Genomic DNA, 22,059 nt, shown 5'->3' on the forward strand with positions numbered 1-22,059 from the left:
CGGAGCCCGACAAGGCGGCCGTCCTCTAGCTCTCGTCCTCGCGTCCCGGTCCGCGAGCCTCCAGGGCCGCGCCGGGGCATGGAAGAGGAGAAGATGGACGAGAATGAATGGGGGTATCACGGGGAAGGCAACAAGAGCCTGGTGGTGGCCCACGCGCGGGTAAGTGGCGAACGGGTGGCACGGTTCGGGCCCTCCCCCGACGGTCTTGGTCCTCAGGGGCTCCCCGTCGTTCCCAGCACCTCACCAGCCTGGGCCTGTCTCCCTTTGGAGCCCGTAGCCCTTTCCTCGTCCCCCAGCATTCTCCCCAGTTCAGTACCCCATCTCTGGCACCTTCCACCCCCGCCCCCACCTATCCCCTACCCAAATTGGTCCCCTGACCCTGCTAGTACCCACCTCTTCTCCCCGTCCCCTCAGTATCCCCCTAATCCCTTACAGTGGATTCCTAGCCCTTCCCTCCCACGCCGAGTGGGTGCTTCGCGGTCTCACGCGGTGCGTCCTCCTCCCGGGAGGTTGCCCAACAGCCCGGCGGAGGCTTAGGTGGGACTGGGGCCTGAGCAGCACTGGAGGAAGTGCCTGGGATGCTGTGGTACCAGCTAGGCGGGAGTTGAGCCTCTGGAGACCACGAATCTGCTGTTCTTCGTGCTGTTGCTGTTAATTGTAACAGGGCGCAGCCCACAGGTTAGCCTTCAGAATCTTTTAGAATTGAAAAGGTTTCCCCTTCTTAATTCAGTGAGAGTGAGTTTCAGAAACTGCAGTGACTCCCAAAGAGGTGAATCCAGGAAGAGAAGCATATGAGTTTGTGTGCGGCTGAAATCTCTTTGGTATCTTGTCTGATACAACTACACAGGAATGTAGTGGGCTGGAAGTTGGGGTAGGCGGTGGGGAGGTGTCTTGTAGGGAGGGGTTAGAGCTTGGAAGTTAAAAGGCAGCTGGGACAATTCCCAGTTCTACCACTCCCTGGCAAAGGCTTGGTGCTTGCATTTATAAAATGGAGCTAGGAATAGAGTTTGCTTTATGGAATTTCATCAAAGATTAGTTGAACAGGAGTCAGACAAGTTAAGCTTGAGTAGCGATAACAATCATCCTCTTTGATAGATGAAGCAAGCAGAACTCAGGTTAAGGCCCTACTCCAGCTCAGCAGCTGTTCAGGGATGGGGAAAGGTCAACCATCGTATAAGCTGCAAACATCCAGGTGGCCCATAGAGTCTACCTTTGTGTTTTGTTACCATCAGCACAGTTGGGAATCAGAGAACTCAGACCATAGGCTTTACTCATGATCTTTAGGTGAATTAGTAATGGACGAGGATGAGCTGAAGCCATCCTCTTCTAGTGGGGCTGATGTATTAAGTTTCAAAAGTAGTGACAGATGAAGGAGCAAGTTCTAGATTTGAAGCAAAAGGACACCCAGAGTTGAAAGAGTACAGGCTTTTGTGAGCTCTTCTCTGGGACTCCCTTTTCACTGTATGTCTGCCCCCTTCCCTGAGCAGGCTTCTCCAGGGCAGCCTGGTCCCTCCCCTTTGCACAGCTTTGATGGTTATAGTTGTGTTCCTTTTTGCTTTTACCTTTTAAGCTTACCTGTAGCTATCAGGTTGTCCTGGTCCCATACTATTCATTCTTTATTTTATTGTTATTCTTACCATTAATGGTTTGTCATGCTGGAGATTGAACCCAGGGCATTGAGCATGCTAGGCAAATGCTTTACCACTAAGCTATACTTTCAGCTTTCTTTCTTTTTTCTTTTTTTGGTACCGGGGATCGAACTCGAGTTCTTGTGCTTGCGAGGCAGGCACTAGAACCAGTGAGCTAAATCCCCGGCCCTCAGCTATCTTTCTTTATTTTTAAATCTAAACTTACTTCTTTGTGCTCGTTCCTACTTCGTTGTTGTTTTAGCTCATTTAAAATGGAATATTGGGCCGGGGATTTGGCTCAGTGGTTCTACTGCCTCCCTTGTAAGTGCAAGGGCCTGAGTTCGATCCCCCGTAGCAAAAAATTAAAAGTGAATATTATCATCACAAATAGTCTCATAAAACATTTTTTCCCTCTGAGTTAAGGTTGGATGGTGTCTGATGCTGATGTAGGTGAAGTAAATTGTGCTGAGTGCTGAGCAGCTCAAAGACACCTTTGTGCTGAGCTTTAAGCCTGACTTCCAGATAAGCCTGGCTAGGATATTTGTTCAGGTTGTATATCAAGGAGGAGAGAGCAAGTCCTGGAAGACAGCTATTCAGAGCCCACTTTGCTCAAGGAGAGGGTGAGTGAGTGGGATATAGGGAAGGTGGGTGAGTGGGAACTTCTCCAGAAGCCAAGGCTGGGACCAGGTGCACTCTATCTACTTCTCTGCTTGGCAACTGAGTTGCTTCATCCAGCCCAAGAGAGAGGGAGGCCTCCTTGGCCAAATCTTTTAGATGAGGAGACAGTCACTTTCTCTGAGTGGGTACCAACCACTCTGAGGTGAAAGGCTTTGTAAGTGCCCTATCTGTCCTTCCTAGCAGCACAAGAACGCAATGCATGTGTAGACAGCCACCCTGAGATCTGTCCTGTAGGAGTTGAGGGTCTAGGTGGAGACATCTACTCTGTCATTGGCCAGAAGCACTAAAAGCATAGGGATGCTCCTGCTGTGTGCAGACATGGAACAGAAAAAAGTGAGAACCTTCAGTACAGGATTTGGGGCCTGAGAATGGAGGAGTTCTATGTGGGCTGCAGGAGAGTGTGGGGCATGCCCAGGGTAGGCAGGAAGTAGAAAGACAGGCCAACCCACAGAGGCTTTAGTAATATTCGTGATACATGGTGGTCAGCTTCCCCATAGCCAGGCCAAGCAGTCCTGGACAGTTCCAGTGTTGACCATAAGGTTGTTTTCTCTAGGCTTTGAAAAACTACAATGTGTCCCTTTCCCAGGTGCAGCATGTGCAGTGTCCAATGTCCATCTGGCAGGGGTCCTCTGGTGCATGGGCTGTCAGCAGCCTGGGCATACTGTCTCCCATGGGTGTCTGCAGCCCCAGCCATGGACTCTGAGAGGGTTCCTTAGGCAGGGACATATCCACATCAAGGCACATGCTCTCCTGTATGCAGCCTAAGGGCCTGGCATCTATGCTAGCAGCCACATCAAAGGTCTGCAAAGCCTGTGGTCACCTTCCATGCCGCTGCACTGGACTTCTTTCCCAAGGTGTTTGCATTTGTCTGCTTTGCCTTCAGCTTATTGATTTGGCTCAGGGTCTTGTCCTGTGAAGGTCATTTGATACCTTGTTTATTGTTAAGAATCTCAGTTGTCCAGAGTACTGAGCCCCTTGGGTTGCCTTGGCTCTGGGGTGCAGGGGCAGGTGGTGCCCATTGGTCTTACAACACTGAACTGTCATGTTTTCCTTTTTTAGTGATTTCAGAAGTAATATGAAAGACTGCTGTTTAACTGACCTGCCAACAAAGAATATTTATCAAAAGCATGACAAGAGTGCCTCATTTCCAGTGATTCTAGTTTTGTCATCTTTCTGAGATTCTGAGGAGAGCTTCAGATCATTTCTACAAATTGATCTTTGACCCTGGGGTGTTTGGGCTTCATAGGTGTGAAGGTCAAGCTTTTGGGGGTCCATTTCACTCTTTTTTCAGTTAGGATTTCTTGTTTATAGGTTTTTTTTCTTTTTATGCATTATTTTATATGTTAGAATTTAATCTATTTTTGGTTTGTTTTTTGAGACGGGGTCTTCCTATGTTGCCTAGGCTAGTTTTGAACTCTTGAACTTAAGTGACACACCTCAGCATCTCAAGTAGGTGCTTGTCACCACATCCAGTTTATATAGAAAAATTCAAATAATTTAGATGGTTATTTTATAATGGATGGATTGGGTAAATTATGCTATATCCCATTTAATATGGGGAAAATTTTCACAATGTTAAATGGAAAAACCAGGTTGTAGCCTGGTATGGTGGTGCATGCCTGTATCCAGACTACTCCATAGCCTGAGGCAGAAAGATTGCAAGTTTGTGGCCACTCTTGGTAACTTAGACCCTGTCTCAAAATTTAAAAAATCAAAAGTTCTGGGGATGTAGTTCAGTTGTAGAGCTCTTGCCTAGCACATACAGAGACCTAGCTTCAATCTCCAGCACCACAAAACAGAGAGAAGAAAAAAATAAACAGTCATAGTTTGACTGTGATTATACTTGTAATTGAAACAAAATATGTCAAAATGTGACAAGTAGTTATCACTTTGTGATAGTCATGAATTGTTTTTACCTTTTTTTTGAGACCATGATTTACAGTGTTATGAAGATTGGTCTCAAACATTTATGAAGAAAAGCATGCTAGCTCCTTTTTTTTTTTCCATATTGGGGATCAAATTCAGGACTTTGGTACATCAAGGCAGGAATGGCGCCACTGAGCTAAATTCCCGGCCCTGTCTCAAACATTTAAACTAAAGTGATCCTTGCTTCAGTCCCTTACTCAAGTAGCCAGGACTACACCTGTATGTCATCACAGCCAGATCTTGGTTTTTAAAAAATTTTCTAAATATCCTGCAATGAATATGTATTATAACTGGGAAAAGGGCTGGGTGTGTATTTCAGAGGGTAGATTGTGTATTTAGCATGTTTGAGGCCCTGGGTTCAATCCCCAGCTCCAAAAAAAAAGTAGGAAAAAGCATTAATATTTTTTAAAGCATTAATTTAAAAAAAAATTTTATCATTTGGTCTGACTTCTGTTCTGGTATTCTGGATAAGGAGGTGATTAGAAGTGAAGTGAAAATAAAGATCTTATACACAAAGATGTCCATTACAGACACCTGTAGTTATTTCTTATAGCTCAGGTGGAAAGCAACTTTTTGGTGCTGTAAGAATGTTGGAGATCATACTTCTACCTGGAGATGCAGGAAGAATATAAGTTCGGTTCTGTATATATAACTGTATGGCACATTCCTAAGCCCTGGACCCTTGTTGAAACAGACTTAACTTTCTTTTGTCACTAGCATCTTTTTAAGAACTGACCTATGTGCATTTGAGAAAATCCAGTGGTATTTTTACAGGTTGGTGCTGCTGATGTGGCTTTTCTTTTTCTTTTTGACCAGGGATCAAACTCTGCTCCTTGCTCTTGTGAGGCAGGCCACAGAACCACTGAGCTAAATCCCCTGCTTCTTTCTTGATGGGGTTCGTTTTTGTCCCATTCCAGCTTATTGCAGAGCCTTGCATGTGGACCTCTACTTATGCTTTTGGTTTTTTTCTAGGGCCTTCACACTGAGCTACATACCCAGCCCTTTTTTGTTTTGTTTATTTATTTTGGTACCAGGGCTTGAACTCAGAACCTTGCACTTGTGAGGCAGGTGGTGGCACCACTGAGCTAAATCCCCAGCCCTATTGTTTTATTTTGAGAGAGGGTCTCACTAAATCTCTGAGTTGCCCAGGCTAGGCTCAAACTTGTGCTTTTCCTGCCTCAGCTTCCCAGAATGCTGGCATTATAGATATGTATTATCACCATGACCAGCTTTTGTCCCTTTATTTATGTCTGCTGTTGCATGGTTAGGGTTTATTCCCATATTTCCTTTGATGGTTTTCAGCACTGTGATGTTACTGCATTAGTTTGCAAGGGTGTTCATCTCTTTCTGGTTTTATATCTTCCCAGGTGACATGGCAGCTTTCTACCTAATTAACCCCTTCCTCCTTCTTGGTCAGAATTTAGTCAGAGGTGTAACTCCAATGACTTTCTCTGTTTTCTTAGAGTTGCAGTGCACAAAGGTGAGGGAAGCCTTTCTGTATCTGGAGCGCAGACATAACCAGGAGTACCTTGTGGTCATGGTGCAGTCCAGTGGGTAGTCTGAATGGCCCCTTAGAGTCGCATGTGGTTTTCCAACTTCACGCCTGTGGACTTCCATGAGTCCTATCTCCTTTCATACACTGTCAGATTTCCCACCCTTTTGGACCATCAGCCTGCCCCAGCCTGACCTCACACTTTTCCCATTGTTCTTGGTGTCACATTGATGTGGTATGTTTTTCATTTTGTGACCTTTGCCACAGCTCACACCTCCACAGTCCTGCAGGAATGGCTGAGAGGTTGAATTAGAGCTGCAGAAGCTTGGAAGGGAAGTGTCTTGCCCAGGTTGGACAAGCTGCCTGCTGCCTGGCCTCCTTTCCTGATGCTCCCTTCCTTTGTAAGCCCCTTCTTAGTCCTCTGTGGGTCTGCTTTGTGGCTGCCTCTGAGGTTGTGAGTTCTCACCAGGGCTGAGGTGTGCAGTTGTGAGTACCTCCTGATGAAGCCCAGCCCCACAGTCTTGCTTCTCTGAGCCTGGAGTCCTGCGGTCCTTCTTGTGCTGCAGAGGTCAGCTGCTCGGTACCTCCTGCCCTGTTACTGGTGGACAGAGCAAGGAACAGTGAGGAGGGCCCACAAGGAGGATGGCTTCCTGAGATGGACATTTGGGGTCCACCACATTTGGGGTCCTGCCTGGGAGTCATCCTTTACACTTCAGGAAAAGCTGAGCAGAGCTGTTTCAGGGACCCAGGTTGCATTCCAGGGGCAACACCTGTTCTATTATGGTTTTTTTTTCCTCCTTCTTCTCTTCCTTTGAAAGTGGCTTGATCTCAGCTTCCTGAGGTCTTTTAGGGTCTGCTTCTTGGGTCATCTCACCATGATGGAAGAACTAACTTTCAAAGACAAGTGCCGTTGGAACAACTTACTTAGTGGGTCCCAACCTCCTCCACCCCCAAGAGTGCCCTGTCAGTTGTGGGGCAGCCTCTCCCTCCTCATCTTTACCAAAAGGGCTTAATTCTATCCAGAAAGTTCCTCTCTGTTATGGGTTAGATCTTAAATGTTCCCCAAAGGTCCATGTGTTGAAGATTTGGTCCCCAGCCTGTGGCACTGTTGGGAGATGAGGCCTAGGCCATTGAGGGTGTGTCTTTGCAGGAGGTGTAGGGATTCGGGACTTCCTCCTGCTCTCTGCTTCTCAGTTGCTGTGAGGTTGAATAGGTGTCCTTTGTGACACACTTCTACTGTGTTGTGCTGCTTCACTTTAGGTCCAGAAGCAGTGGAGTCAAGTAAACATGGTCTGAAATTCCTGAAACTGAGATGAAATAAACCTTTTCTTCTTCCTCTTCTCTTTTGGTACTGGGATCAAACTCAACACCTGTACTTGTGAGGCAGGTGTGGGAGCTACTGAGCTAAATCACCAGCCCATACCTTTTTTTTTTTCAGGTAATTTGTCTCAGCTGTCACACCCCCTCAGACTTTGTGTTGGCAAGTGTTTCTTTTTTTATATATTGGTTGATTGTGGCCTTTTACTTTTCTTTAATAACAAGTATTGCTTCCTCCTGCCCAGAAAAGATAGAGTGGGGAAGAGAACTTCTGTTAACAGGAAGTGCACTTCCTTCCAGTCTTTCCCCACTTATGTGCTTTTTGAGTACTTAGCAATCCTCCATGTTTCTGTTTGGACTCCAACTAAGGGTGCCTCTTGGCTCATTGAGTCTTTCTGCCAACAAGAGCTGGTATGGCGTCAATTTTTTACCTGTCTCTACAATATGTCTCATGAATGTTGCCTGGCCTGTGGCTGGCCATATTCCCAATGGCCTCTTTCTGGCACATTCAGGGGCAAACCTCCTCTAGCTGGCATAGCCCAGTCAGGCCCCTTACAAGGGGTGGTTGGCACTAGCTGTACTACCGAGGCAAGCCGTGTGTCTGAGTGTTGGTGTTAAGATTGGCCTTTAAAGCTGATTCTGCAGCCCCTCTTGGGGCAGTGGGGGTAGTGATTAGGTTTCTGGTGACAGTGCTTGTATGATAAATGGGTAGGTGGAGAAAGCTGTTTCCCTTGAAATAGACACATCATTACATTCAGACTTGTTCAGTTGGTCATGGTTCTGGCTCCTTACTGGGAAGGGGAAGGAGACTTCCTGTGGGTGGTAGCTGAATATGGACTTGGTAGCTGAGGAGACCCTGTAGAAGGGTGGACCAGGAAGGGAGAGCCACCCAGGCTTTGCTGCCCAGCCCTGGCAAGGTCTCTGTCCACATCCTCTGTGGGGATCAACTCTCCAGCCAGAGCCCCAGGCTGCCAATGGGCAGTTACTTACAAGGAACCTGATAACTCAGAAGATGTGGAACGCCCCCAGCCCCACCTCCAAGCTCTGTTCCACTCCACTTAGCCTTGACCTTTGGGTTCATGCCCTTGATCACAGGGCTTCCCTGAAGGCTGAGGTTGGGCCACCAGTGTGGCAGGTCTCTCGGAGACCTAATCTGTTCCCTTGGAGCTTCACTTTCCACATTCTTTACCCTGAAGCTTGAGTGACTCACCTTGGAGGGAGAGATGGCAGAGATGACTAGTTTGGGGGTGTTGTATCTCTGGTGCTTTGCACATATTGCTTATTGCAGCAATAATAATAATGATTATTGGGCCAGGGATTTAGCCCACTGGCACAGTGTGTGCCTGGCAAGTGTGAGGTGCTAAGTTCTATTCCTGGTACCCCGCCCCCGTGATAATTATTGACAGAAGTGCTGGGGGAGCAGTGGTAAATGTTTATCATCATAAGTGCTGGGGGAACAGTGGTAAATGTTTATTGTCATTTACTTATTTATTATTGGCAGGAAGGAGTGAGGACCAAACCCTGAAGTCATTGTGGTTTTGATGTTTTTTTTTTTTTTCCTGGAATCTGTGTCCAGTTTTTCTTTGTATTGTGCCTATACAATTTGGTTTTAAAAAATCTTGATAAGCCAGATGATTGCTTTCTGAGTTACTTTATACTTGATGTTAATAATGCAAATGCAATCTGTAATTTCCATTTGTAAGTAGAAAGGTCCAGTTGCTGCCTTTATTAGGAACAACAGTAGCAGAGAAAGTTGGAACACTGAGTCTGTGTTAATAGGCAAGTGTTGCCCACTGCAGGGTCTCTGTTTCTTGTTGTTAGTATTTCTGTTCATGGGCTTTCTAAACTCCTTTCTCTGAGGCTATAGTGGGGCATTCCAACAATAAAAAAGCTCACGTGACTTGCTTGGCTTTGCCTTCCTTGCAACTGCCTGGCTACAATGCTGTTGTGCAGCTTAATAGTCTCCTGGGTAATTGAGAGAGACTTTCCTTGTTTTTAGATGCCATAAAACTATGGGTGAGCGAGCTTGGCTCCTGTGGGCAACAGGTATGTCCTTGTATGAGGGACAGAGCTAGTCCTTGGGTTGCATGTGGGCCAAGGCAGTGTGGTTCAGTCCATGTGGTCAGTGCCTTAGTATATTTTCTTACTGTGTTGGTTTTTCAAGCATGATCAGGCTTTCCTTAGAAAACTTGCTAACTCTCTCTGTGGACATGTGTTGTTGGTAGTGCTGGATACCACTGTCTAAGGCAGCATTCTATACTATCGTTGGTGTAATTGTTGGATGGACTGATCAAATAGGCTCTGAGGCAGAAATTGTGTCAAGGTGAGGACTGAATCACTTTTGGGAATGTGAATTTCTGGAAAGTTTTCTAGAGTTGGTATTTCTGTAGCTCAACTTGTTTTTCCTTGAATTTAGATGGAATTACAGTTTTATGAAATAGCGATTCTCAGCCAATGACTCCCCAGGTCCATTGTTGATTGCAGCCTTGGACTTAGGAGGGCGCAGTCTTGGCATGAATCCCATCCACCTCAGGTCCCCAGTCTGTGTTTGGCACCCAAAGAGGTTGGCAGTGAGACAAGTGAGTGGCAGTGACTGGGAAGGGAACCTCAGTAAGAGCCTGAGGATGGTGGGCTCAGTAACATGTACCTATGAGTAGTCAGTCATATCTACTTGGCAGGTTGAGGCAGGAGAATCACTTAAGTCTAGGAGTTTCAGACCAGCCTAGCCAACACAGTGAGACCCTCTTAAAAACACTAGAAATTTAAAAGTAAATTTTATTTTATTTATTTTTTTTCTTTTTATTGAGTTTATTGGTACAATCTAGGTATACAATACAGTTACATTCATCATTGGGATTCTGTACCTTTACATAATAGATCTTGATTCTCATTTTTTCCCCTTGTCCCTGCCCTCCCTTCACCCCCTCCTCCCCTCCCCATTTACAAACACTTTATTTCCATTTTTTCAGTTTCTCATATTTTTTTTCCTCTCCCTTATTACCTTTCCCCCACCCTTCCCACTTTCCCTACACCTTTAGCCCTTTACTTCCTATTTCACATTATTAATTATCTCATTAGGATCCTGTGTACTATTATAGTTTTTCACACTGAAGAAACTATTCGGTATTTCAGTTAAAGAAATCTCTGTATGAACATTAAAAATAGGGAATCCTAAAATAAAACTAAAAAGGAAAGTAAAAGAGAAAAGGCAATGATGTAACATTAAAATAATCCTTAATTCTGGAGATGAAAATGGTCCCTGAACATATTTAAATTGCTTCTTGCTCTTATAGTCTTATTCTTTTTTTCATTATTTAGAGAATACTTTATTACTTTCTGTAAAAGTAAATTTTAAAAGAAGAAGAGCAATTAGGTGCCGCCAGGACAGTTGGGTTTTAGGAAGAGCAGTATGGATTGACTGAATAGACAGGCCTGGGTGCCCAGGGCTGGTTTCATCTCCATAGGATGTTTTTTGCTCCATAAGGCATCTTTTATTCTAGAAAGCTGTGCTTTCTAAGCTGTCGCCAGTAAGCTGTCCTGGTTTGCTACCCAGTGTACCTGCCAGGGACCATATCCCACCCTGTCATGTTTAGGTAAAGTCTGTCTCAGATACCTTCTTCCCATGTACAATGTACTTTCTTATTGTATATATCATGTGAACATTAAAGTGCTGAAATATTGAGATAAGTAGGATGTCTAAAAAATTATTGTGGCTGGGCATGGTGGCACACACCTGTGATCCTAGTACTTGGGAGGTTGAGGCAGGAGGATAGCCACAAGTTCAAGGCCAGCCTGGGCTACATAGTGAGTTCAAAGCCAGCTTTCACTGAAAAAAAAAAGAATTGCAGTCACTGTGCAATTCTATTGCCCTATTGATGCTGTTGAACTTGTGCTGAACCATCATTTCAGACCCTTCCATCTAAGCAGATCATACTCAAATTTCACTGAAAAATTACAGTTTAAAAAAAATTGAGGTGTCACATACCTATGGAAAGATGATGAGATTATAAGAGTTTAGCTTAGTTGTGACAAAGTAAATGAGCCCAGAACCCCATGACCAGGCTCCTCTTGGTATTCCTCAGGGGCCATCCCACCTCCCTAAGGAGTGGGTGCCAGGGTCAGTCTTACCTGTTTTTTTAATTTCACACAAATAGAACTATAGTCATAGATATGTGTATATTATGTATGTGTACATACTGTATATGTATATATTTTTTCTTTTTGAAAATGGGCTCATTCTGTGTGCTTTGTTCTGCCAGCTTTTTACTTAGCAGTGTGAGGTGACTGCATGTCTTGTCTATAACTACTGGCCTTCCTGTTTTCCTGAAACTTACTGCAAGCTATGCAAGCATGCAATGTATCCCTCTGCATTTAACTATCCCTCTGTTTTGGATGATGAGGTTGTTTCCATTTTATTTGGAATTAAAAACATTGCTTTTATACATGATAGTTAAAGTATGTTGAGCTTTCTTAATTATTTCTTTAAGATAAACATCTGGGCATGGGAGAGCTGGGTTAAAGGCCACAGGTTTTCTGGCGGCCTGTGCACCCTGAAGTGGCCCTACCCTGGCCTCCCCTTTGCAGGGGCTTCCCAGTGGCCTAGGCCTCAGGACTGCCACCCTGACCTCACCCCTTCTCTGCACCTACTGGTTGCAGAGTCTGCTTGCCGGCCAAGGACTAATCAGATTTTGTTTTATTTTCCAATAGCGCTGTGTTGTGCTGCGTTTTCTGAAGTTTCCTCCAAATAGGAAGAAGGTAAGATTGACAAGGTCACCTCTCCAGTCATTATAACCATTTTTTAAGAAGATGGATTTTTTTTCCTGGTGCAGAAATATTAATGATAATTGTAGAAATTTAAAAATGACACAAGCATTCAGTGTGGAAGGTGATGAGCCTTAAGATTTTTGATGTGAGACCTTCCAGGTCTCAGCACTTTGACCCATGCTTCATTTTATGTCACTGCGTGTCGCTTACCTCTGTTATGGTGGTTCTGCTTGGCACTAAGTAGGAGATGCTCTAGCCCAGTCTGTGGGTCCTGCTCTGGCAAGGACCTGGTCTCAGCTTTGCCTTGTCAAGTACCCACTGCCTCAGTCTCCCCATCTGTGAAATTGTCTTTGTGGAAATAGTGTGACACCTGCTAGACAATCTGTGTTATGTTAAAGTCCTGGTGGGCAGGGTCAGAGGGAACAGTAGTTTCTTTTGACTTGATTATCCATGGGCCACTCACAGGACTGCTGCTGTCACATTTTTGACCCTGTACTGTGGCCACCTGGCTCCTTTGAAGTATAAATCTCAGGAGATCGCAGGTGAACACTGAGTAGCAAAGGCTCCTTTATCCATGGCCTTTTCTCTGCTTCCTGTGATGCGGGTGAGGGCATTGTATCCTCTGAGGGAGGCTGAGATACTCGCCTGGCCCTTTCTGCACATGAGGTAAGCTTGGGTGGGCTGGGGGGCTGAGCCAGCCTGTGAATTCAGGTCCCCACAGCAAGGGTAGATGGGCCTGTGTCAGTGTGGGGGCAGGCAGAGGGGGGTGATGGCACGTGGCTAGCATCCTGTGCTCCTGTCCCAGCTACTGAAGAGAAATGGCTGGAGGTATTCTGTTCCGGTAGGATATATCCCAGAGTGCCTTTAGTCTCCTCTCTCCCCACTGTGCCCGGTTCGGTGATTGCAGTGCTCACCCCTTACCCACCTCAATTCCCTCTGTCAGCCTTCTGTGTAGACTGACTGAAGTGGTATCTCCAAGGCTGCATTTGCTTTATATGGTTTTTCTTTGAGTGTATTGGTACTTTTTAAGAATACAGTACAGTTGCTTTATGTGTTCTTAAGCAACACAGTGGGATGCAGCTGCTTCATTGGAGGTCTTGTGCCATCACTCTACTGTTGCCTGGACAAGCTTTTTGTCAGAAGCTGTGACACAGTTGCATGGGGCCACTAGTTGTGTTCTGGGCTTTTCTGTCAGGTCCAGTTCTGATGTGATCCTGTTATAGGAGCTACAGGACATCTGCACATGCCAGGTACAGGTAGTGGGTTCTCCAGGGGCTGTGAAGACACAGGGTGGATGCTCAGTCCTGCAACTTTCCTGAGCTCAAGTTTGGTCCTGGGTGCCTCCCGGCCCACCTTGGACAAAACCCCATATGCATAGCAGACCTGCTAGTGCAGGAAGATTCTACTGGGCCAGCCTTTGTGTATGTAACTCTCCTGGGAGTGACCCACTGTTGGTCCTTTGCACTTCTCACCTTGGGACACATTGAGTGACTTTCTGTCTCACTCAGTCTCACCTGCTTTTTGACCCTTGGAAAACCTCTGACTGGGGAGAAAATACTTTATTCTGTATCTTTTTTTTTTGGTACTGGGGATCAAACTCAGGACCTTGCGCTTGCCCAGCAGGTGTGGCACTTTATTCTACATCTAAATACCTAATGCCCTTTGGATGTGAGGAATTTCCCAAGTCAGCTCTTCAGAGGGCATGTTGGTGGCAGTGGTGCTCCTGGGAGTGGGAGGAGGGACGTGAGAGGACAGGCCTGGGACAAGAGTCCAGGGCGGCCCTAGGGGGCTTTCTCTCAGGCTGAAGACTGCTGCCTGACTGGCTCAGATGCCACTGTGCTCTCGATGGCCTTTGGGGATTTTGGTGTCCTCTTTCTGGGGCTCCTTACCAGGTCTGTGCTGAGCCTGTCCTATGCTTGTCTCTTGCAGACATCAGAAGAGATATTTCAGCACCTGCAGGACATAGTGGACTTTGGCAAAAATGTCATGAAAGAGTTTTTGGGGGAGAACTGTGTGCACTGTGGGGTAAGTGATTTTTATTCATCTCAATTCATATGCAAGTTCTATGTCAACAATACTAGCAGGTAAGTTGTTGGAAACATTGTGTGAAATGATAACATTCATACACTCAGTCTCTGAGGGCTTTGCTCACCTGTGGTGGCTGAATGGATGCTGAGAGACCCATTTTCTAGCTGAGGACAACGAGGTTGAGAGAGAACCTGCTCTCTTCCACCTGGCCCTTCTGGAAGCTCTGCTTGGTGAGGGTGTTCAGGTGAGTGGTCAGTTGTCCTTGAGCTGGAAGGAACAGCTCTGCCCACCAGCAATGTAGGGAACATAGGGAGTCCCACCCCCTTGGCTTCTTGGCTTTGTAGAGGAGGAACATGGCTACAAACACAGGAATGAGACACTGCTCACCACACTGACTGAGGGGCCACAGTGCCTGAATTTAATTTTAAAAGCTGGAGTGTAGGAGAAAAGCTGTGAGCTGGGTGTGGTGGCGCACACCTGTAATCCCAGCACTTGGGAGGCTGAGGCAGGAGGATCGCTGTGAGTTCCAGACCATCCTGGGCTACACAGTGAGTTCCAGGGCATTCTGAACTACATAGTGAGACCCCGTCTCAAAAAACCAAAACCAAAACAAAACAAAACAAAAAAAAAGAAAAGCTGTGAAAAGCCTTGACATTGCTTTCTGTGTGGGTGCTGCTTGCTGCTCACCTGTGCTCTGTGGGGACAGGACAAGGGGTGACCCCAGGCTCATCCTTCTGCCGACCTGGATTGTCAGAGCCACAGGCCCGAGGCTGCAAAACCCACCTCCCTCCTGCCTTTCCTCAGCTGCTGCAGATGTTGCCCATCCCCCCACGGTCACAGGTGCCCTTTTAGGAAGACCCACGTGGTTCTTCCACACGGTATGTCTGTGCCAGCTGTGGGCTCCCTGAGGAGAGAATATTTTCAGATGAGCCAGCACTTGCTGTCCCTGGCTCCAGCTTGTCAGGCTGGGTGGCAGTTTCTGGTCCTGGAACTTCAGATCTCTTCCAGAAGGGAGAACTTGAGTGGCGATGGTGCTTGTTGGCTGGGGTGGTGAGATTAGATCACCTGTGAGGGATGGGACAGGATCAGAAATGTCTGGCAGTGGGTTTGGTTCTGTTTGTCCTTAGTGTGAAGGGTCACAGTGTATCTCCTCCACATTAGGATACCTGCCAGAGTGAACCCCAGCTTGCTTTTCTTCAGGTAAGCATGTCCTGGCAGGATGCTCACAGTGCACACTGAGCCTGGTAGCAAGCACGCGCATCAGCTCATCAGGCAAGGTGGAACCTGTTCTTTTGGGGTACTGGGTGTCGAACTTGGGACCTTGCACTTGGGAGGCAGGCGGTAGCACCACTGAGCTAATCCCCGGCCCATGGTGGAGCCTTTGAGAAGACATTTCATCTTGGACATGACACAGTCAGCCCCCATGACGAGCCACACCCTGGCCCTCACCCTGCTTGGGACACAGGTCAAGTCTGGGCAGTTCTAGGGACCTTGAGAGTTTAGGGAACTCCTTAAACATACAGCTGAGGCTTCTTAAGTACTAGAGGACCCTGAAATTTCAGAAGTTCATCCTTGCCCTTTGACCAGATCTACTTCCTTAGGGTTGGCCATCTTGCGGGGTAGCCTCGACTTCCATTTTGAACCTCAGATTGCTGATGTATAGGCTGGGCAGGGAACTCCAGGCTGGCAGCCCGGTGTTCTGGCAGCATCTCTTTGCCCCTTGGAGGGCGGTGCCATGTCTGGAGGTCCTTACTCATCTTAGTACATGTGTTGCAGCGCCCGCAGAGACATTTTTGTGGGCCTTAACTATGGTTCTTCTCAGGTAGGTGCCTTGTGCAGGGCTGCTCCTCACCATGTTCACATGGTTGGGTGGGTGGCACTCAAAGAGGATGCCTACTGTAGGCATGGTATCTTGAGGAAGATACAGATACCCTTGTTGCAGAATCAGTAATTCAAAGTTGTGAGAAGAAACTCAGGGTATCTGTGGACTCAGGCAGACAGTAGCATGGGTGGGGGGTGTCTTGTGTATGTGTGGCCCTAGACCTGTGTAGGTACTATGTCCTCAGCTGGGTTCCCTGTGGTGTGGGCCAAGGCATTTCTAGGGTGTGTGTATGTGTATGTGTGTGTGTGTGTATTGGTACTGGGGATTGAACCTAGGATGTGAACTATTTTCATCCCCTGCGCCCCCTTTTGCAACTCACAAGTTGCCCAGGTTGGGCTTGAACTTCTTTTTTGTTGTTGTTGTTGTGTGACAGGGTCTCACTATGTAGTTGAGAGAGACTTGGAGCTCACTATGTAGCGCAGGCTGGTTTTGAACTCACAGCGATCCTCCTGCCTCAGTCTCCTGAGTGCTGGGATTACAGGCGTGCGCCACCACACCCGGCGAACTGCTATGGTCTTGTCACAGCCTCACAGAGTGGTGGGATTATAGGTGTGTGCTACCCATGCCCAGCCTCCTATGCAGTTCTTATCATTGTTCTCACACACACAATGTCAGGATGGGTATTTATTCCTTTGAACTTTTGGTTTCTTTAAAGATGAGCAAATGTTTGCTCCTCAAACCACTTTGAGGTTTGAATTTTGGGACTTGTACATTTCCCACTCTTTTCCTTTGTTTCAGATTACCCAGTTCCACATTGAGATTTTTAGTGCCTCTATTGTCATCAGCAGACAGCATGGTTCTATAAATAAAAAATCACAATGAGATGGTACGGCAGGCAGGAAGCAGGCATGTGCATGGTGCATGCTGGGCCAGTAGAGAAGGCAAGCCTCCCCGTGGGCAGTATTCCCATCCAGCACTTTTGTTTTAAGCAGGTCTGTGTCTCTCTCAGGCTTTTTCAGAAGTCATAGTTGCTACTCTGAAAACATGAAAGGTCAGGGAAGATGGTAAGCAGTGTTACTTGAATCAAATCCCTTTGATTTGGGAAATTGCTGGGAAACAGCCAAGTGGAGAGGAGTGCCTGGCCATCAGTCACATGAGTTCCCCTGACTGGCTCACTCGTGGATAGCAGGATAGCAACTCCATCAGCTGACCTGCCTTACAGGTGGCAGTGTGAGAGACCCTGAGGCTGTCTGAGGGGTCAGCGAGGGTCTTCATGCGGCCCCAAAACTGCCCCAGGCCCCTGCTTTGTGATGTGGGTGCTGCTATGACCAGGTCTTCTGTGGCAGGAGATGTGGATGGCTGCTCCCTCTACTGGATCCTGGCTGCTCTGGGGCATTCAAATGGCGTGTCTAGACAGGTTCAGAAAATAACAGATCAGCTTTTGTTCCAAAAACCTACATGCTGAATTTTTTTAAGCTTTACAATTTCTTAAAAATTAAAAAAAATTGTTTTAAGCTTTTTTGTGTGTGACAAAATACACATTATGTGAACTTTACCATTTTGACTGTGTTTAGGTGCACAGCTCTTTGACATTAACTGTCTTCTTGTGCAACCCATATTATTTCGTGTTTTCTTACAGGAAGTTGTTCAGCTGCCTTTAGAGTTTGTGAAACAACTATGTTTAAAGATACAGTCTGAAAGACCAGGTAAGTGTGTCTTAAGTTATGACTATTGTTTGTGATTTAAAAAATCCTATTTGAAAAGTATTTGAAATGTTCATCTGTGTTAGGTACAAGAAATGTTCAGCAGTTTTATGGCCAGAATTTTGTTATCCCCTCCCAGGCCCATGCCTCTTTCCTGAACTTGCTGGTGGTCTTGCTGGCAAGAACCAGAACAAGGTTAACCAAGGTTAACACCCCCCCCAACCCCCAGTTATTGATCAAGACATAAAATCCTGTGTTGAGTGTATAAATGTCTCTTCCTTGAGCATAGCCAGGCAAGTAAGCGTAATAATTGGCCAGCATAGGATTCCTTCCTGATTGGATTAGAAAATGAAAGCAAATAATGCTGTGTGCTTGGGGTCTGGCTGGGGTAGGGAAAAGCTGGCCCCATGCTGTAGGCTCTGTGTTGTGGCAGAGGAGGTGGAAACACAGGACATTGTCTGGTCTCTGATCCTTTTGTCTGTAAGAGTGGAGAGAGGCCAGCTCTAGGTCCTGTCCCAGGATGTGCATGCTGCTCAGCACGCCAATTTTATTTTCTGATCATGATTGAGGTCTTATGACTTCAGTGATAAGAATGGTACTGCCCCTTGTAGTAAGGACTTAGAGTCAGACTTACTGGGCTGGGGAGGAAGCCTAGCCTCATCTGGCTCTGTCCATACGAGCTATCCAAGTGTTGCATATAGGGAAGGGCCCTGGTTTGAGGGGAAGGTAGGGGCTGCAGCTTGCTTCCTCTCCTAGTTCCTGGGCTGAGAGAGTCATAGAGTTAGGGGGTTCCCAAGGCTCTCCTCACTTCTGACAAACAGTTGCACATTTGAAGGTCCCCAAGGCCACCCTCAGATTTATAATGGCTAGAAGGACACTAAATCTCACAGTTACACTCATGCTTATGGTGTATTACAGCCAAAGAATAAAGATGAAAACAGTCATGGGAGGAGGTGCAGTGGCAGAGTCTGGAAGAGCTCTAGGAAGCCTCTCCCATAGGGTTTGTGGCAGCACTTATTTCCCCAGCAAGCAGATGTGGCACAAGGGTTGCCACTGAGGAGCCCCTGTGTCCAGAGCTATTACTGGGGCTCAGAGATGTGAAGGACAGGGCTGACTGCCTGCTTCACTGTGCCCCTCTGGAGCTGAGGGCACCTGGCCTAAAGTTTGCCATAGGTACTGTTTTGTGGTTGTTTTTGGAGATAGGCTCTTGCTATGGAGTCCAGGTCTCACTGTGTAGCCTAGGCTGTCCTCAAGTTTGCGGTTCTCTTGGCTTTGCCTCCTGAGTGCTGGGATTATAGGTGTGGTGTGAACCACCCTGTTGTGCATCCCAAAGTCCCCAGGCAAAGATGAGGGAGGCTTTAACCAGGTGCAGAATGACCTCCTTAGAACAAGCATAAGGCTATGCTTGTTCCACTCTCTGTCACTGTGGGACTCTGTCGCTCTTCTCTGATCTCTAGGTGTGACCTGTGCTCTGTCTTTTCAGAGTCTCGTTGTGACAAGGAGCTGGACACGCTCAGTGGTTATGCTATGTGCCTTCCCAACCTCACCAGACTTCAGACCTACCGCATTACAGAGCACCGGCCGATTCTGTGTGTAGAGATTAAGGTGAAACTTCAAATGGTGTGGGGAAAGGGAAAGGTCAGTCTGGGGCTGTCCGTCTCGTGGCTTTTGCCTTCAGTATGCTTTGCAGCCCCATCTCAGAAATTCAGCTTGCTTTTCTCCCCTTCCAGTTATCTCACATTCTCTGGGTCCCTCCACAGCTCCAGACTCCAAGTTTGGGCTCCTTCCTTGGGGATGACAGTGACCTGCCCCACACAGCTAGGCTGATACAAGCCCTGGTCAAGGGTCACCAGTGGGAAGCATGTTGGGTTCCTATTCCCTCTTTGTACATTTGCTTGGCTCCCTTCACTCCTCCCCACTTCCTGTAGCTACCTTGGCCTTGTGGCCATGGCTCACTGTGCTGAGGACCCATTCCTGAGGTGCTCTTTAGATGAAGACTGCATCCTGCTTCCACAGGTCAGAGTCCTAGAAAGTCATGGCCAACAGTCTGGGTTTACTGTCTGGCACAGGTAGTAGGACTGGAGAAGGGCCAGGGCCCTCTTGTTTCAGCTCCCCCAGAAAACCTCCTATGTCTGGGTATTGCCTGTCTCTTTCCTTCCAACCTCTGGCCGTTGGGTCATGCTGTTGGCCTAAGCATTGCAACTCAGGATCCTCACGGGTGCAGTGGAAGAAGGATGGATGGATGTTTTGTCTCCCCAGTCACATTCTGCAGCCTGATTCTGAGCATAGGCCTTGCTTTGCATGTTACATATGCTCAGAGGATGTGGCATGTAGAAGACAGCTGAGTTCCCTGACTTTCTGAGAGCCAAGTATCTATCAGATGGACAAGCTGCACAAACAGTGCCTTTTATCAGCAGAAACGATGATTCTGCTTCCCTAGTTAGGAACCCTGGTCCTGTCTATACTCCTTCCATGCTGCCAGTCACGTTCTGTAAGGAAAGCACAGAGCCTCCGCCCACCTGCCCATCTGGAGTGCTGGCCTTGGGACCCCTGGAGGCAGAGGCGTGTGTGTGATGTGATGGCGAAGCATCCATCCCCTTGGGAGGTGGAAATGAAGCAAGTCCCTTGCTGCTTTTCATCATCTTGTAGTTAGTGATGTGTCTGTTTAATGGTATGTTACTTCTCCCTAAGAGGTTTTTCTTCCTTTTTTTATCTTGCAGCCAAAATGTGGGTTCATTCCTTTCTCGAGCAGTGTTACCCATGAGATGAAGCACAAGGTGTGTCGCTACTGCATGCACCAGCACCTCAAGGTGAGAAGAAGGGTTCCGGCTGGGACTGCTCTTTCCTCTATGCGATAGGGCTGCATGCAGAGAGCTTGAGCAAAGAGTAAAAGAAAATGTAGATATTTCCTATTGACTTTTTGCTTCACAAATAGCTCATGTCCACTTTTTTTAAAAAATTAAGATATAATTTGCCGACCCCTAAGACTTTTGGACTGCATAATTCAGTGAGTTGTAGTGAGTATCTTTTTGTTTGTTTTGTTTTTTTTTTTTTAGTACCAGGGATCGAACTTGGGACCTTGCTCTTGCGAGGCCGGTAGCAGAACCACTGAGCTAAATCTCCGGCCCTTTAATGAGTATCTTTATAGGGTTGTGCAGTCACCACTTCTATCCAACTTCAGTTATTATCACTTCAAGAAGAAGCCCTGTCTCTGTTAACAGTCAGTCTCCATTGTACCCTCTTGCAAGCTCCTTGCTACCACTGATGTACTTTCTATCTTCGCATTTCCCTCTTCAGGACATTTCACAGAAATGAGATCATGTAATAACTAGCCTTTCGTGGCTGGATGTTTTCCATTTGCAGAGTGTTTTTGGGCTTCCTCCGTGTTGGGGCATGTGTCAGTCCTTCTTTCCCTTTTTGGCTTTCCTTATTCATGCATTATTTCACTGTATGAATGTATGGCATATTTCGTTTACCCATCCATTTGTTGACTGGAATTCCAACATCTGGATTCTTTGTACCATTTGGTTATTGTGAATAGTGCTGCTGTGAACATTCATGTATGTGTACTTGAGTTCTTGCTTTCAATTCCCTTGAGTAGTTTCCTAGAAGTGGAATTGCCAAGTCCTAAGGTAAACCTGTGTTTAGCTTTTTTTTTGGTACTGGGGATCGAACTTGGGTCCTTGTGCTTGCAAGGCATTTGGTGGAAACACTGAGCTAAATCCCTGGCTCCCTGTGTTTAACTTTTTGAGGAACCACCAAACTATTTTCCACAGCTGCTGGATTATTTTATGTCTCTCCAAGCAGTGTGTGAATGTTCTGATTTCTTCTGCTATATTTGTTATTATCTCTTTTTGTAGTTAGAGTCATCGTAAGAGGTGTGCAGTGGTATTGATATGTATTGCTCCAGTACTAGTGTTGCTGACCATGTGCTTATGACCATTTTATATCTTCTTTGGAGAAATGTCTATTCAAAAGTCCCTTGCCCATTTTTAAATTCTATTATTGTTGAGTTCTAGGTGTTCTCCATATACTGTAATGGTTTATGTGATATGTGATTTGCAGATGTTTTATCTTACTCTGTTAGTTGCTTTTTATTCTCTGTGGATGGTGTCCTTGGATACAAAAAATTTTTAATTTTGGTGAAGTCCATTTTGTCCTTTTTTAAAAATTTGTTGCCTGTGCTTTTCATGTTATATCCAAGAAATCATTGCTAGTTCCAGTAATGAAGCTTTTCTTCTGTTTGCTTGTAAGAATTTTGTATCTTATTTTTAAGTGTTTGATCTCTTTCAGATTAATTTTTGTGTACGGTATTAGGTGAATATCTGACTTCATTCTCTGGGATGTGGATCTCTGGTTTACCTAGCCTCTATTGAAAGGACTGTCCTTTTCTCCAGATAATTGTCCTGGCACCCTTGTCAAAGGCCTTTTGCCTGTATAGGTGAGGGTTTATCTCTGGGCTCTGCATTCTATTTTCCTTGGTCTAGGTATCTTTATGCCAGAACCACACAATATTTTATTTTGAATTTTTTATTTTTAAGAAAACATTTACTGGTATGTTTTAGGCGTACATAATGATAACTTTTCAACATAGGGAATTTACACCTGTACCTGATACATCCCACCTCTTTTTTTCCATCCCCCCACAAGCCCATCCTTTCCCTGTGTAAAAAAAAAAAAAAAAAAAAAAAAAATTTTTTT

At 46.2% G+C, this 22,059-nt stretch overlaps 1 protein-coding gene across 1 annotated transcript in view; it reads left to right on the forward strand.

Annotated features, from left to right (window-relative positions):
• The first annotated feature begins 6 nt into the window (after nucleotides 1-6).
• Ippk (inositol-pentakisphosphate 2-kinase) overlaps nucleotides 7-22,059 on the forward strand; it is a 62,601-nt gene continuing 40,548 nt past the window's right edge. Inside the window, exons 1-6 of the mRNA XM_010610584.3 lie at nucleotides 7-159; nucleotides 11,749-11,796; nucleotides 13,735-13,830; nucleotides 17,295-17,361; nucleotides 18,842-18,963; nucleotides 20,079-20,168. Of these exons, the coding sequence (XP_010608886.1) occupies nucleotides 79-159; nucleotides 11,749-11,796; nucleotides 13,735-13,830; nucleotides 17,295-17,361; nucleotides 18,842-18,963; nucleotides 20,079-20,168 (504 nt within the window). The 5' untranslated portion in view covers nucleotides 7-78. The remainder of the gene's footprint in view (nucleotides 160-11,748; nucleotides 11,797-13,734; nucleotides 13,831-17,294; nucleotides 17,362-18,841; nucleotides 18,964-20,078; nucleotides 20,169-22,059) is intronic.

This window comes from Fukomys damarensis, unplaced genomic scaffold (assembly GCF_012274545.1).
Source record: "Fukomys damarensis isolate Sample0158 unplaced genomic scaffold, DMR_v1.0_HiC HiC_scaffold_27, whole genome shotgun sequence".
NCBI lineage: Eukaryota > Metazoa > Chordata > Mammalia > Rodentia > Bathyergidae > Fukomys > Fukomys damarensis.